Source organism: Astatotilapia calliptera, chromosome 16 (assembly GCF_964374335.1).
Source record: "Astatotilapia calliptera chromosome 16, fAstCal68.1, whole genome shotgun sequence".
In the NCBI taxonomy this organism is placed as follows: Eukaryota; Metazoa; Chordata; class Actinopteri; order Cichliformes; family Cichlidae; genus Astatotilapia; species Astatotilapia calliptera.
Genome location: NC_137437.1, coordinates 10,922,500 through 10,938,145, shown reverse-complemented (window position 1 = coordinate 10,938,145; position 15,646 = coordinate 10,922,500). Strand labels below are relative to the sequence as shown.

The 15,646-nt window shown below is 42.1% G+C and overlaps 1 protein-coding gene across 2 annotated transcripts in view; it reads left to right on the top strand.

The window, feature by feature from the left end:
• dgkg (diacylglycerol kinase, gamma) overlaps positions 1-15,646 on the top strand; it is a 162,842-nt gene that overhangs the window by 52,320 nt on the left and 94,876 nt on the right. For both annotated transcript variants that reach the window (XM_080291182.1, XM_026145635.2), the window contains 8 exons: positions 199-462; positions 8,306-8,458; positions 8,896-8,945; positions 9,390-9,464; positions 9,852-9,971; positions 13,282-13,399; positions 13,870-13,958; positions 15,445-15,561. In XM_080291182.1, coding sequence (XP_080147308.1) covers positions 199-462; positions 8,306-8,458; positions 8,896-8,945; positions 9,390-9,464; positions 9,852-9,971; positions 13,282-13,399; positions 13,870-13,958; positions 15,445-15,561 — 986 coding nt within the window. The remainder of the gene's footprint in view (positions 1-198; positions 463-8,305; positions 8,459-8,895; positions 8,946-9,389; positions 9,465-9,851; positions 9,972-13,281; positions 13,400-13,869; positions 13,959-15,444; positions 15,562-15,646) is intronic.

Genomic DNA, 15,646 nt, shown 5'->3' with positions numbered 1-15,646 from the left:
GCAGCATCTTACCGGCTTCCTTTACCTATAAGGCACTTGAGATATTTGTATTTGGATTATTGTTGTGAAGTTATCAGCTGTGCGCATGTTGCAATTAACCACCATCCTCATCCAGCACTGTTGTTATTCTGCTAAATGCCCTTTTCAAATCTCTCTTTTCTGTTCCATCCCCCTTTGCCCTGTTGTGAATCTGTACAGGGATGAATGGGAAAAGCATCCTGTCTGCAATAAGCCGACACACACCAGAGCACTCCAGTGTGATGAGCACAGCGGGTTCAGGAGCGACCACCTCCCCTTGTTCATCTCGTTCCTCTTCACAGCGTTCAGGGACAGGGGCCCACACGCCTGGGGGGCCACACCTATCACCCTGCACCCGAGTCAAAACCTTAGAAGGCAGCAGCAATGCCCTGACCCCTAACCCTGGTCCTGCCAAGTCACCAGTCTCCCCTAAGCTTTCACCAGGTAAGATCAGCCACAATACTGTTTTACTTCTTTTTGTTGGGCTTATAAAGTTGCCTCTCACCAGCGTGATTACAGCACAACAGATCATACTGGTATGAGTGGTAATCATGAGGCGTACAAGTGTGTCTTGGCAGGAAACTAAAACTTATCAGGAAGTGAACACATCTGCTTCAGGGGTATGATACAAATATTAAAAAATCTGTGTCCCTTAGTCTTCCAGTTTTAAACTCCAAATAGCAGTTTAACAAGAAACTTGCTTAGTTAAAGAACAAAACACATTTTAGTTAAATCTTCAGGGTTGTGGTCAAATATGGATTTTTGTTTAGGGGGTGTTTCAGCCAAATCACCCAGGAGTCTCTTAAATACCAGTGATAATAAGACATCATACTCTCTGAATGCCACAGGGAGGACTTTTTTCATTTCTTTGGTGGTTTATGAAAGGAAAAGTGATAATACTGTGCCACAGCTCCTCACAACCATATCAAGAGTACAAAAAAAAATCATGTAGCCATCTGTTTTTAAAACATACAAATAATATAGTTTGTAATGTAAAAGTGTGATTTCAAAAAAGTATGAGAAAATCTCAAACTAAACAGTATTTAAAAAAAAAAAAAAAAACCTAAACAGCATACATTTTTACAGTATAATAAAAGAATTACTTCTGACTAGTGCAGAGAGACATGCAGATGTAAATGTTTCAGTTTAAATGATAAGTTAAATAGTGTTAGGATATTTACGTCAACTTTAGCATCCTTTTAAGCGCTTGAATGTGACAACATGTGGTTAGATTTTAGTAAAGACTGTTTCTTTAGAGTCTGTTACTGATTACACTGGGCTCAATAAAAGTGCAATGGCAAGCAGCTCGCGCTGTTATACCGTAAATCCTGTATTTCATACACAGGGGTTAAAGTGGAATTTAGCAGAGGGGGGAACACTGTGGTGGTGCAGCATGAGGAAAAGATTCACTTACAAATAAGTAATGTAAAAGCTTGTATTGTAAACTCCAGTAGTTTTTACTTTGTGTACAGGCTGTGGTCAGCTGACCTGTGCTGCTGATTTTCTGCACTTTGTGGCTTTAGCCAGTTGAGTTCAACAAGATACAAGCAAATATTTCATACGCTGTCATGGCTTTAAAAGCTCTATGCAGCATAATGCTAGTATAAAAGGCTTGGTGAGTGAATCTAATCAGCATCGATACCTTAAATATACTTTGATCTTTGCTTGATGGCTCTTGGTGTAAACTAATACAAAATGATCATACATTTTGATTTACAAGAGGCCTAATAAAAAAAATTAAGAAAGAAAAAAGCAATGTATCATGTGTACATCCAATACCCAATTTTTTTTTTTTTAAAAATCCAAAACTATTTAAAGATGATTTCAGACATTAATTCCAGGTTATTGAACGTCACTTTCAGCTCAGTCCTTGGCTTTCACTTTCCTGTCCTGTCCTTCTTACATTAATGTCTATTGTCTCCCTGGAATAAGCTACCAAGATACAAAGTGTTATAAACTGCACTGGAAATGGGTTTGTGTTTGTTGATATTTGTTGAGCTGTATGAAAAGACAAGGAAATCATATGCTGTGTGAGAAACATTCTCACTCTAACTAGATGATAAAGTACCACAAAACCAACTTTGACCACCATGAATGTATCAGAGGGGTGAGGAGAAAAAAGCAGTGCATTGAGGGTGTATCATTGTTATATCATTGTTTTCTCAGTTACTCCATCAGCTGGAAGGAACACCACACAAGAATGAGATGCAGCAGAGAAAAAATGAACTCACTTGACAGGATCCTGTATTGACCTGTCAGATTTAATTACTCATGTACTGGAACGCTGTTCCTCCACTTTAACCCCTTCTGTACAGCACAGTGCTTTAACCTTTTATGGTGTGAAACCACATAGTTATAGATTAGTCTATGTGCACTGTAAAATAACAGCACTGACTGTATTTTACTGTAATGTAGTGTGGAACGTGTAGCTTAGTGTAGTGCAGATACTGTTAGCAGCACATTTCCTCATGAGCTGTCCTTTGCATCTTTTATAAGAAAATTTTTTTTAATTTATTTGATCATCCATGGCTTAGCTCGCAAACAGGTGAGGTGACAAATCAGGACAAAGCTTGTTGTCTGAAACCAGAAAAAAAAAATCAGGATATAGATTCGAATCAGTGAATTCATGATGTAGCCATATTTTATTTCAAAATTCCAGTTCTAAAACTAATGACTAAAAAATGAATTCAGCACATATATTTCGATATGTAAATCGCAACAGGGTTAAAGTATGCATCTCACATCATGGCCACAGTGCAAAACACAAAAAATAGTTCTCCTTAATAATAATAATAATAATAATAATTAGAGCTAATAAAGCTACCTAATATAAGCAAATAAAATTAACTAAAACTAAACTAACTAATCAGATTTAATTGACAACAATATGTCCTCTCAATAATATGATTTATCACAGTTTTTGTATTAAAGTGTGTCATACTCAGACTCAGAATGCAGCTCAGTGAGTTTATTTACAGTCTTTCAAAAAAGACAAAAACATCTACAGTCTCTATGCACAGTATCCAAGCCGACAGTCCAAGCAGTCTTTAGACTCGATAACGAAACAGACTTTTCTCTCCAACTTACACTCACAAATCCTCTTTGAGGAAAACAAAGGGAGCCTTTTGATATCCAGATGAGGGGCAGGTCAGTCGATTGCCACAGATGTGCTAGGCCAGAAGGTGGGGACCAAGAGGATCCCGCGTTTGAAAGGTGCGGTAACCACACAAAAGCACACAAACAGATAGGCAGAGAGAGGAGACAGAGAACCAAGGTGGAGAGAGAGAAAAACTGGCAGGAGTACCAGGAGGAGTGAAACCCAAAGAAAAAAAATCTTTTCACACCCAGCAGGTAAACTGAGGGCCACCATCCGACATGATATCCCAAAGGAATCCGATGCAGCTGGAAGACATGATTGGTCATTAGCTAGGCTGTCTCCAGTGTGGATTGCAGTTGGGTAAGGTGATGAAGTGGGCTGCTTCAGAAAACCAGTCAACAACAGTAAGGATGACTGTGTTACATGCTGAGGGGGAAAGGCTGCCGAGGCATCCGAGGGTAAGAACTGATGGGACAGGACTTCGGGTTTGTCATTCCAGGAGATGGGGCTATAGAATAGAATAGAATAGAATAGAATAGAATTCAACTTTATTGTCATTGCACATGCACAGGTACAGGGCAACGAAATGCAGTTTGCATCCATCCAGAAGTGCTTTAGTGATATAGATATATTACAATATATATTAGCAATAATATAGATATGTGAGTATATTACAGAAATGGGTCTATTATGGTATGTTATAATGTACACGGTATGAAGTATGTTGTGAATATTCTATAACTATAAGTATGTACAGGCTGTAGTGAGTACAAGCTATGTACAGGATATGAACAGGATATAAATATGAAAAACTATACAGAATATGAAATAAATAACTTTACAGAATCTGGGATATACAGCTATACAGAAATGGGAACTATGCAAGTTGTAAACAGTTGTAGGATTAAAGATTATCGAATGTACAGAATGATTATTTACACAGAGCTATACAGTAGTGCAGTTAAGATAAGTGAGGGTGTAGATAGTTTCTACAGAGGCTATATAAAGTGCTAGTGGTTGTGAGTGGTGGTTCAGTCCATGTTATTATTGTGTTTGAGGGTACAGTTGTCCATTGTGGGTGTGTGTATGTTCAGTCCATGAGTTTAACGTGGGTCAGATGTCAGGAGGCAGAGTTCAGGAGTCTGACAGCTGTGGGGAAGAAGCTGTTCCGGTACCTGGTGGTCTTAGTCCGGAGGCTCCTGTGGCGCCTCCCAGAGGGCAGGAGGGTGAAGAGTCCATGTGATGGGTGACTGGGGTCTTTGATGATTTTCCCAGCCCTTTTCAGACACCGCTTCCTGTAGATGTCTTTTATGGCAGGAAGTGGTGCTCCGGCGATGCGCTGGGCAGTTTTCACGACCCTCTGCAACGCCTTCCGGTCCGAGGCAGAGCAGTTCCCGTACCAGACTGTTATACAGTTGGTCAGGATGCTCTCGATGGTGCAGCGATAGAAGTTCACCAGGATGTCTGAGGACAGGTGGTTCTTCCTCAGAGTCCTCAAGAAGAAGAGGCGCTGGTGAGCCTTCTTGACCAGCTTGGAGCAGTTGGTCGTCCAGGTGAGATCCTCGGAGATGTGGACTCCCAGGAACTTGAAGCTGCTCACACGCTCCACAGCCGTCCCCTTAATGTGGATGGGTGGATGTGGGTCAGCATTCCTCCTGTAGTCCACGATGAGCTCCTTGGTCTTCTCGGTGTTAAGCAGCAGGTTGTTTGTGTCGCACCACTCAGCCAGACGATCCACCTCCTCCCTGTAGGCGGCCTCATCGTTGTCACTGATGAGGCCAATCACCGTGGTGTCATCTGCAAACTTAATGATGGTGTTGGAACCATCAGCAGGTCTGCAGTCGTGGGTGAAGAGGGAGTAGAGGAAAGGGCTCATCACACAGCCTTGTGGTACACCGGTGTTCATTGTGATGGTAGATGAGCAGCGGTTATCCAGCCGGACATGTTGGGGGCGGTTGGTCAGGAAGTCCAGTAACCATTTGCAGATGAGGGAACTGATACCCAGGTCTGTCAGTTTCCTGATGAGTTGTGAGGGTTGGATTGTATTGAATGCTGAACTGAAGTCTATAAACAGCATTCTGGCGTAGGTGTTGTTGTTGTCCAGGTGTGAGAGGACAGAGTGCATTGCGATGGAGACTGCATCCTCTGTGCTCCTGTTCCGGCAGTATGCGAATTGGTGGGGGTCCAGGGTGGGGGGGAGACAGGATTTGAAGTGTGCTAGGACCAGTCGCTCTAAGCACTTAGTGATGATGGGGGTGAGTGCTACTGGGCGGTAATCATTGAGGCAAGATGGGTTGGAGTTTTTGGGTATCGGGACGATGGAGGTGGATTTGAAGCAGGCCGGTACCACAGCGTGGGCCAAGGACAGATTGAATATGTCTGTGAGCACTCCTGCAAGCTCCCCAGAACACGCTCTGAGAACACACCCGGGGATGCCATCAGGGCCTGCAGCCTTGTGGACATTGATCCTGCTCAGCATCGCTCCTACATCGGTGGGGGAGAGAGTCAGAGGTTGGTGGTCTGGCGTCATGTCTGCTTTGGTTGTGGTTGTGGGGTTCCCTCGCTCAAAACGAGCATAAAAGTTGTTGAGCTCGTTGAGGAAGGAGACATCAGAGGATGCGGGGGAGGGTTTGGTGGTCCTGTAGTCTGTGATGGTCTGGAGTCCTTGCCACATGCGTCGGGGGTTGGAGTTGGAGAAGTGTTCTTCTACCTTCTTTTTGTAATGGTGTTTGGCTTTTTTGATGCCCTTCTTTAGATTAGCCCTGGCTGTGCTGTAGGCGTGTGCATCTCCTGACCTAAAGGCAGTGTTGCGGGCCTTCAGGAGGAGACGAACATCCCGGTTCATCCAAGGCTTCTGGTTGGGGTACATGGTGATCCGTTTCTGGGTGGTGACACTGTCTGTGGTTTTGGAGATGTAATCCAGTACAGATGAGGCGTACTGGTCCAGGTCTGTGTGGGTGAACATATTCCAGTCTGTGTTTTTAAATCTGTCCTGGAGCACTGCGTCTGTCCCCTCTGGCCACACTTTAATTGTCCTCACAGCAGGTTTCACATGTTGGATGAGTGGTGAATACCGAGGTGTGAGGAACTATAAGTAATGACAAAGTAGAAGTGTGCAAAGAAAAGGCCCCACCTGCCCCGCCAGTATCCCCACCTTTACTGCCAGGCTCCATCTTTTAAACCCAGACCTTCCCACAATGTGGGGCCCGCCCCCTAGTGGGGGCGCAGAGCCATGGCAGGGGGCGCGCGGGATGAAAAGGGGGGAAAAAAACAAAACGCTTGGACACTGCTAGCACGGGCGCCTACAGAAACGCAAAGCAGGAGATGAAGCATAGCTGAATGTGTTTCCAAACCAACTTCTTTCTAAGCCAAAGACTAGAAAATATAATGAAGCATATCTTCCCTTTGGCTTCACCTGCACAAGTGCCGAGGTAGGTCTCCCCTGCAGGATTAATTTTCCCTTCGTCGGGAGCACGTGCTGGGCTCTTCAAATCACGGACAAACAGTAACCCACATTCCTGATTTTTAGTTCACAAACACTTGTTGTAATGACTAACTACTCCTGATATTTTGGAGATGTTAGCTCTTTATACAGTAAAGTTACAGTGGGATACAAATAATATCAGGCTGATCCTGCCACAATTTGTTCCCCGGTTCAAATCCCGGACAAACAGCATCCAACAGCTGTTTATGTTTTTAAACCCATTTTGCACAGAGAGGCATTTTTTGAAAAATGTATTGATAGCAATGTTGAATATTATTACACAGGAAAAAAACAACTACACGCAAAATAATTACACCGTGACGCCTCTGCCTTTTTAAATGGAGGGACAGTAACTGCGTGTGTATGTAAGCGTGTAAAACCTGAAGATAGTCAGATTAACAGTATTTCGTCTCTATCTGCCATTCTGCAATTCATCTCATGTAAACAATGACGTGCGCACAGCGTGACGTGAAAAAAGGCACATACCTTTGACGTCGTGTGATGAACTCTGTATTCCTCGTCCACACATAAACACAAAAAAGGAGTTTTAAAAAAAAAAAATCTCAGTTTTCGGTGATTCGAAACACCGTTTGTGTGGACGAAACAGCTGCGTTTTCAAAAATACCCGCGTAGGTGCGGACGTAGCGTAAAAGAGTTAGTAGTTTATTTTATTACTACCTGTAATTTATTGCAGATTACGTCTATTTGCTTAATTGTTTACTAAATGTTTGAGGTGTGAAATAAACCGCAATGGAGCAAAATATGGGTGTGTGTGGTTGGAGGATGTGTGCGCGCGTGCACATTTTTCTTGTAAAACAAAGGGGGGCCCAGCAAAAGAAGTTTGGGAACCACTGTTTTAACCGGTGAGAACAGACATCAATGAAAATGCCTTTTTTTGCTAGTGTACAAGCACTCACCAGCCTGGATGCGCTTGAGATGTTTGACAGGAGATAGATGAATACAACCCAGCTACATGGGCTGTTCTCCACACTCTGTTTCTCCTTCCAAGTCTGCTCGTTGCTCTGAGGAAATGGTGCCGAGACTGGACGTTTTCTTGTGTGCAGGTCCCCGGGATTCGTAGTCCTTCCTCGGATGAAGTTCCCGCATTCAATTGTCCACCCTGATAAACGAAGTCAGTCTATCATTTCATCGACAGAGGCAGCCTCTTCAGCCAATATCCAAAAGTCCAGTGAAAAATCATCCATACTCTGCTTACCTTGACGCAGGGAGAAGCTTTGTGTCTCGCCAGCTGAGCTTCCTGCTGAACGAGCCAGTGACAAGAACAGAGTTGAGTCCGCTGAGTCTGTTTATGGCTTGAGCTTGAGCAGGCAGGACTCAACCGCAGACTCAGAATGCAGTTCGGTGAACGCTTTCAATGTTGAAGTAACAGAATAAGCCATGTGTTTAGTGTGTGCTGCAATGTGGAATTGATTTAACTTGAATTGTTTCATCTAGGTGCTGGTAATCCAATTACATCCCCTCACATGGCTTCTGTTGCAGCTGTACAGCGAGGTGTTTTGTCCACCGGTTCTCCACTGTCTCAGGGACATGCACAGTGATTGGGGTTCTCCAAAGTGTCATACGAATGCTTAAATGTATAATTTACTGGTGCTTTTACTGTGTATGCTTAATGAGGAAACTCAGCGGAGTAGAAAGAGTGATGGGTGCTATGAGTAGCTTTGAAAGTTTATGTTGTACATCAACAGAGAGGACCCACTCTGAGAAGCATTTGTCACTGCGGAGGAGCCCATCACCTCAGCGAGCCTCCCCACTGCCATCACCCCAGGTGGTCTTTCTCAAGGACATTGTCTGCTACCTTTCCCTGCTGGAGAGGGGGACGCCTGAAGACAAGTTGGAGTGTAAGTGACAGTGATGGAAGTGTGTGTGGGTGTGTGGGGAGTATGATAGAGGTGGGAGCAGCTGACATGTGCAGTGTGTGTGGCCTCTAAAGCTAGCCTGCTAGCTCAGGTTGACAGAAAGTAAGTAATAAGGCTATTCCCTCCATCTGGCTGTGTCAACAGTGCCTTAGATACACCACTAACAGCTCCCTCAAAGGGCAGGTCAGTGACATGCTTAAGCCCCGCTGTGCCCAATTGACTTCTTTACTGTCTGTGGCTATAATTGGCACTGACTATCAAGGCTAATCTTCTAATTAGTTCCTTTGCTGCGGTACAGAAGAAGCACTTCTTTAACCCAGTGGCCATCTGGATAGAGTCCAGGAATGAATGTTTCAGCTTCCGAGAGCTACTAATTATCTGAGTCATCATGGGATCTCTGTTCTCTCCTTTCCCTCTAGTCATGTTCCGGCTGTACGACACAGACGGCAATGGGGTCCTGGACAGCTCGGTAAGTGGACTCCATTTGCTTTTGCATCTCCCTCATGTTTCCTCTCCGTCTCTCTCAGCCTCTCCCTGTCTTTCCGTCTCTGTGTTTTGTTCCTTCTCTTTTCACTTTGTACACAGCAGCTCCAAGAATAGTAACCTCGACATTCAGTGACAGCCTTGTGTTTACATAAGATCATCTGTAATGGATCTCTTAAGTTTAATATTAGCCACGTGTCACAGAGATCACATAAACAGACAGATACAGGTTATACAAAGAGGGAAATACATAAAACATTCAGACTTTGTTTTACTTTGCATTTCATGTTCGGAACAATTCCGATAACAATGGCTAAAAAACATGTTCAGGAAAAGACTGGTATTTGCTCCGTGCTTGAAATGAGAAGCTATTCTAAAAGCTAAAATGATAGTTTCTCTGTCCTGTAAGTTATGCTTTGTCTTTACATAGGAGCTGGATCGCATCATTAATCAGATGGTGCATGTGGCAGAGTATCTGGAGTGGGATTCAACAGAACTACGACCGGTGAGCAAACACACTCCCAGTTGCAATAAAGTCTGATGGTGAACAGAAAGAGAAACATCTATTGAGGCCTCTATGCGAATGTCTATGCATCCTTGATGTCTCCCAAAACCTAAGCTGACACCCATAAAGTGGATTTTAATTCCAAAAAGTAAAGTAAAGTTAAGACCCAGTGAGAACATATATCTAATTTTGTACACAATGTATAAAAACCACTTTATCCCACTTTATTCTGAGGTTTTCTGACATTTAGAGGGAATTATTACACTAACTCTGCATTTCAGTTGCGTCATATTTGCCTGATCTAAAATCCACCGTGATGTGCAAAATTACAGACATATGTATCATAGTCAAATACTTATGGGCTGAAGTGTACCTGTGTATCTTTAGATATTGAAAGAGATGATGGAAGAGATCGACTACGACCGAGATGGGACGGTCACCTTAGATGAGTGGATCAGAGGAGGCCTCACCACCATCCCTTTACTTGTCCTGCTGGGCATGGATACGGTATGTGCTTGGAAAAGTGTATGTTTACTTTGTTCTTGCAGTGTTTGAAAGCATTTCTATACTATTCTGGTGTTTTTGTATTGAACTGTAGGGTTCTTACTCACCTACACGAACTGTTAAGGTTTTAGATTTTAGACCAGGGGTCGGCAACCTTTCTGATGATGAGTGCCATCTAAACTTTCCTCAGAAGTCAGTGTGCCATATGATTGCATTAGCAATACATTTAATAACGCTCTATATTAACAGTTACACACTATATAGAACAACTTAATAGAATTATATTTGTTTGCAGATGTTGGCAACTATCAGCGAATAGTTATCAGCTATTTTGAAACAAAACAAAGACACTTTTTATCCATAACAGCAAATGAACTGTACAACAGAAAATGCAAACGCTATTTATGGTCTCCTCACAACAATGATAAGAAAAATAAACTGGGCCAATATGGCATGTCTGTTAATACAGAGACACACATGTTAATGTGATCTCTGGTCTCCCACTCAGAGACACAGGTCTCCGAGTGTCCAGCATTCAGACGGCTACCTGAGGACACTCATGTGAGAGAAAATCTGCTCACACAGATATGTAGAGCCAAATACTGTCAATAAGGCCTCTGCAATGTTCTGAAGACAGTTAAACTTGTCAGGTAGTGATGTCCAGCAGGTGAAAATGCAAGCTCCATGAACACGCACAGATATGGATTCCAGCTGCGTTTGTATTTCTGCAAACTTTGACCCCCACAGAGTCAAGGTTTTTATTTCAATCAGCTGCATTTCAATGTCGCATTAACTCAGCCAGTTACTGCGAGACAAATCCAGCTGCTCATTAAAGCTTTCTGGTTTGATCAGTCTCGAGTCTACGAATGCTGATGCTGCGCTGAAGCATTTGAAGTGTCGAAATGTGGAAATTTCAACATCGCTTGAAAAAACTGCCAGCTAGCAACGTCCCTCTTACCGGTAGGCTAAGTAATTTTTAGCCAATTACAAGTTGAATCTGGTAGTTGGAGTTGTTAGCTAAGATACCGTCATTAAGAAGCGGCACAACTAATCTGTCTATGCAAGCTAATTTGCAATGTGCACCGCTGGCCCGGCCATTTGTTTTTTAATGCACCTTCTCAGATTAATTCACTGCGTGTCGTGCCCAGGGCTGGACTGGGACAAAAAATCGGCCCGGGCATTTTGACTAGAGACCGGCCCACCAGGTATTAAAGTTATAAAGCCTTGGAATGAAAACAAATGCTGTTGTGACAGTGATGTAAAATCTTGTTGGTATATGTATGATTTCTATACATTTTACATCAGATAAAAACTTTGGTTGTAAGCTTCAGATAATTATTTAATAACAGCCAGACATTTTAAATGAGAAGAACAAAGAAAAGTATTTCTTTGTGCCCCCCTTTCCCTGTTAATGCCCTACCTGCCCCCCTGGCAAAACTTTGCTAGACCCGCCCCTGCACAGTTACCAGCTGTCAGCTACATAGAAAAGGATCCTGGTGTTATTTGTCTCTCAGAAACAGTTCATAACTTCCCTTCAACTCATTCATGTCACCTAAAAGGTAAACCTGTTTCTCCATCACCTGTTCAGCTCTGATGATTCAGTAAGGACATCTCCTGGTATCATCTTCATGTTTCCCTCTCACCACATATCCAAACCGACATCATGACCAGCAGGTTTACAGCTGTGGCTCCAGCAAACATCAGCTGATGCTAGAAATTAATATTAAATAAATTCTAACAACAGCTGATCAAGCTTAAACGTGCTGCTGTTGTTTAGCGCGACATCCGCTGGTTTCCTCTTTCTGGCGCAAAGTGGGCGATAAACAAACAAGAGAGAAAAGCCGATCAGCTGATCATTGATCAGTTTCATGATTGAAGTAGCAACAGGAGAGGGAGGGGGAGAGAATGAGAGAAGAAGAGTCAGCTGCAGCGTGAAGACAGAATAACTCCAGCTTCTTTTCTTTCATTCTAGCTGAAGTACGGGACAAACTGTTTCTTTTCAGCTCAATACGAAACTCGTATTATTTTCTCTGAATACGGGACGATTCCATTTTTTACGGGACGGTTGGCAACTCTACTAACTAACCTTATGAAGTTCACTATCAGAAACATCATAGCACCCACCCAGCTGTATAGAAACTCCGTCATGCTAGCTAGCACGCAGTACGAGTTATTGTAACTGACTGTAAAAAGTCAGCACAACGAAAACTCCACCTAAACTTGGTTTATATCTGACCCAGATAGACTGCAGGTCATAACTTCTTACCTGAAGTTCAGTTCACCTGTTGCCTCAGGTCTCTCCTCCTCCTACCTCCACTTTCCCTCATCCACCTGCTGGCCTCTGTGGAAGCTCCGCCATAGCCACCACCAAACAACTAAGTTATTTTTACACATCTGCCAGCATCTGGCCAATCCACCATCTTTCATTGTTTATACCGTTACTAAAAAATAAAAAAAATAAAATCATAGGCCCATAAAAATGAAAAATCACCATAGTCCCAACAGGCAAATGCCCTCTGGCCAGTCATCAGTTAACCCTTCCCAGGTTTGCCGACCCCTGTTTTAGACTTTTCTCTTTATTGTGTGCACCTGAGTTGCAGATTGTGTAACAGTGTTGCTTTCTGAAATCTAATATATCAAAATAAAGAAAACACATTGTACGTCCTTTGTCAATATCATTACACTACTCTTATTCGTTTCATTACTTTCGAGTTATGAAACGTTACCATAGCTACAGTTCCACACATAAACAAAAATACCGATCGTAATGAGGACACACAATCAAAGATGAATCAAAGCAAAGATGAAAAGCAGTCCAAAGAGATCACCACAGTGATTCTCTACAGGTGGAAATGGAGACTACAGTGCTACAAGCCTGACTGCTAATCGCTGCCTTTGTTAAGATCAGATAAATGTAACCACCATAAAAGTTATTCTGAAAGGATGCATTTTCCATAAAGAACAACAAAATTTTTTTGCTCCAGGCTGTTAACGTGTTTTTTTAAGATGCACGTTGGGCATTTTTATATAGGGATTACACAGAGACTGGCTCTCTTTTGGAGCCAGCCTGAAGAGGTCTTTAGAAGATTTGCAGTTTTTGCTACTTCCACACTGGCTTCATTTTTCAGACATGGCCTTTTTCTTTCCTGGTTTTTCTTACAGGAGTATGTATAGATGCTAAATCAGTTATTCAGGAGAGAAAACATGCTGTATATCACTGAAATTAAGTGTTGCTCGAGTTTAGTTGGGATGGTCCTGTTAGGAGAATGAATCGTGTCCTATTTAAATTTTCACTCTTGTTGTGTTGTCCTAGAATGTGCAGGAAGATGGGCAGCATGTTTGGCGTCTCAAGCACTTCAACAAACCAGCCTACTGTAACTACTGCCATACCATGCTGCTCGGAGTGCGCAAACAGGGCCTCTGCTGCTCCTGTGAGTCTCTGCACCTTCCAACGTCTCCTTGTTGGTCTTTCTGCTTTTGCGTCTCCTGGTGTCCATTATTCTCCTGCTCTGACTTCCTCCTCTCAGCGTCACTGTCACTATGTCAGACTGAAATTTAGGCCGTTTATCGTGCCTGAGTGTGTCTGAGTCAGTGTTGTTTTCGATTAAAAGTCCTCACAGGCAGCATTAAAAACGCATTAATGATGTCATTATGTGTAATTTCATTACTGAATTCTCCCATGTAGGAACCGCTTCTGAAGGGCTGATGTTATTGTCACTGTTGATTGCAAGCACTTATAGATTGAAATGATCTTCAGTGTAATTAACTTCTTATTAAATTCCCTGCCAGTCATGTTTTCAGTTGGAGTTACTGGACAAGACAAATAGGTTTAAGAAAGATTGTTTAACAATTCTGCAGCTTGTTTATGATATAAAGTAATTTTACCCTTGTTTTTTTTTAGTATGCAAATACACAGTACATGAACGCTGTGTGTCCAAAGACATCGCTGCCTGCATCAGCACCTACGCCAAGTCACGCAGACACACCAACGTAAGTACAATCAAAGGGTTCATTCTGCACACAGTGTTGCTGCTGGGTAATGAGACGGGAATACCGAGCAGCCTGTTGAGCAGATTCCTGCTGGCTCGTGGTCTCTTTTAAAAGAGCAGCGAGGATCATGGGATTGCCTTTGAGGTCATGTAAGGTTCTCTGTGTTTTAGCACTGACACGCTGAAGCAGTTGAGAATGATTACACTGACTCGGGTCACATGTTGATTATGCTTTGTAGAGCACATTTCCTTCCTTTTGGACTTATTAGAGCTTCATTGTAGCCTCGAGCAAAGTCTCTCTCTAATTATTAACTTAATATATTGGATTACCGATGAACTGTTTTGGTAATCTGTTTTTTATTTCCACTGTGAGCGCGTATTTTGTTTTCTCCATTTCAAAACTTTTGAACTGGAAAGGACTTTTCAGATCTGACATCTCTGAAATTGTTTGGCAAACCTCTGCTGACCATTGCTTCTACGAAACTCTGCCTCTCTAAGATGTTCTTTTTCTACCTCTTTGTGTTACTGACCTGTTGCCAGTTAACCTAATTCACTGCATACTGTTCCTCCAGTTGTTTCTTTTTAGTGCAACCTACTAATCCAGCTTTTTCTAATTTACGCAATTTCCTTAGAGATTATTAAAGTATTCTGATTCTAATTTTCTTCGACCCAATGAGAGTTCTCTTGAGAAACATTGTTGTTCAAATTGAGTTTTTAATGGCATGAATTTTTATTTTTAATTAAATGAATGAACTTTTTCTTTAAATTGTACATTTTCTGGGTTTAAACATTTGATATGTTGTCAGTGCTCTGTGGTGAATAGAAATAATGAAATGAAATAAATAAAATGAAATTTGCAAAAATTGATAATAGCTTTTACAAGATTAAAAAAAATATCTTACTTCATATTATACTCACCTTATAGGACTTCAGTGACTGTATAATTTTGTGCAACTCATTTCCTCATATCTCTACAGCAGAGATGACTAATAGAACAGCAATAAGCACATGAATGGGAAGTATAATTGACTGAAGTGCTTTGAAAAAAAATCTACAGATAGATACTGAATAGCAAACGTGACTATTAGTGGCAACTGTAAAACCGCTGTTATCAGAGCTTTGCTGAGGTAACAAAACAAGTTTGTAATATGTGCAACAAGGTTTCAGCAAAATTCTTGAGGCTAGCAGAGATGCTTTTGCCTTTTAGCTTAGAAAATGTGCCTCATCTGTTAGTGTTCTTACTGTTGCTCTATTCATGCATGTTTTCTCTTTAGATAAGCAGTGCTGGGGAGTACCAGCATTTCATAGCTGCTTTACATTTACTAGATTTTGAAACCAGTTCTGCAATATTTTTAAAAGGTGTTCAGCAATATTTGTGAAATAAAATATGGATGAATTTGAACTAACAGCATGCACCATTGAATACAAAATTGAAAAGCATTAAATACTTGAATAAAAAATGTCCCGTTCTCCTGTTGTTTCTCTAGGCTATGCAGCATGTATGGATGGAGGGTAACTCTCCTACCAAGTGCGACCGCTGTCACAGAAGCATCAAATGTTACCAGGGCCTCACTGGCCTGCACTGCGTCTGGTGTCAGATCACTGTGAGTCGCTGCCTTATATAAACTCAGATGAACGATTAACAGGAAACATTAATCTCTAGAAGTACACAGCAGTGTCAACACTGCC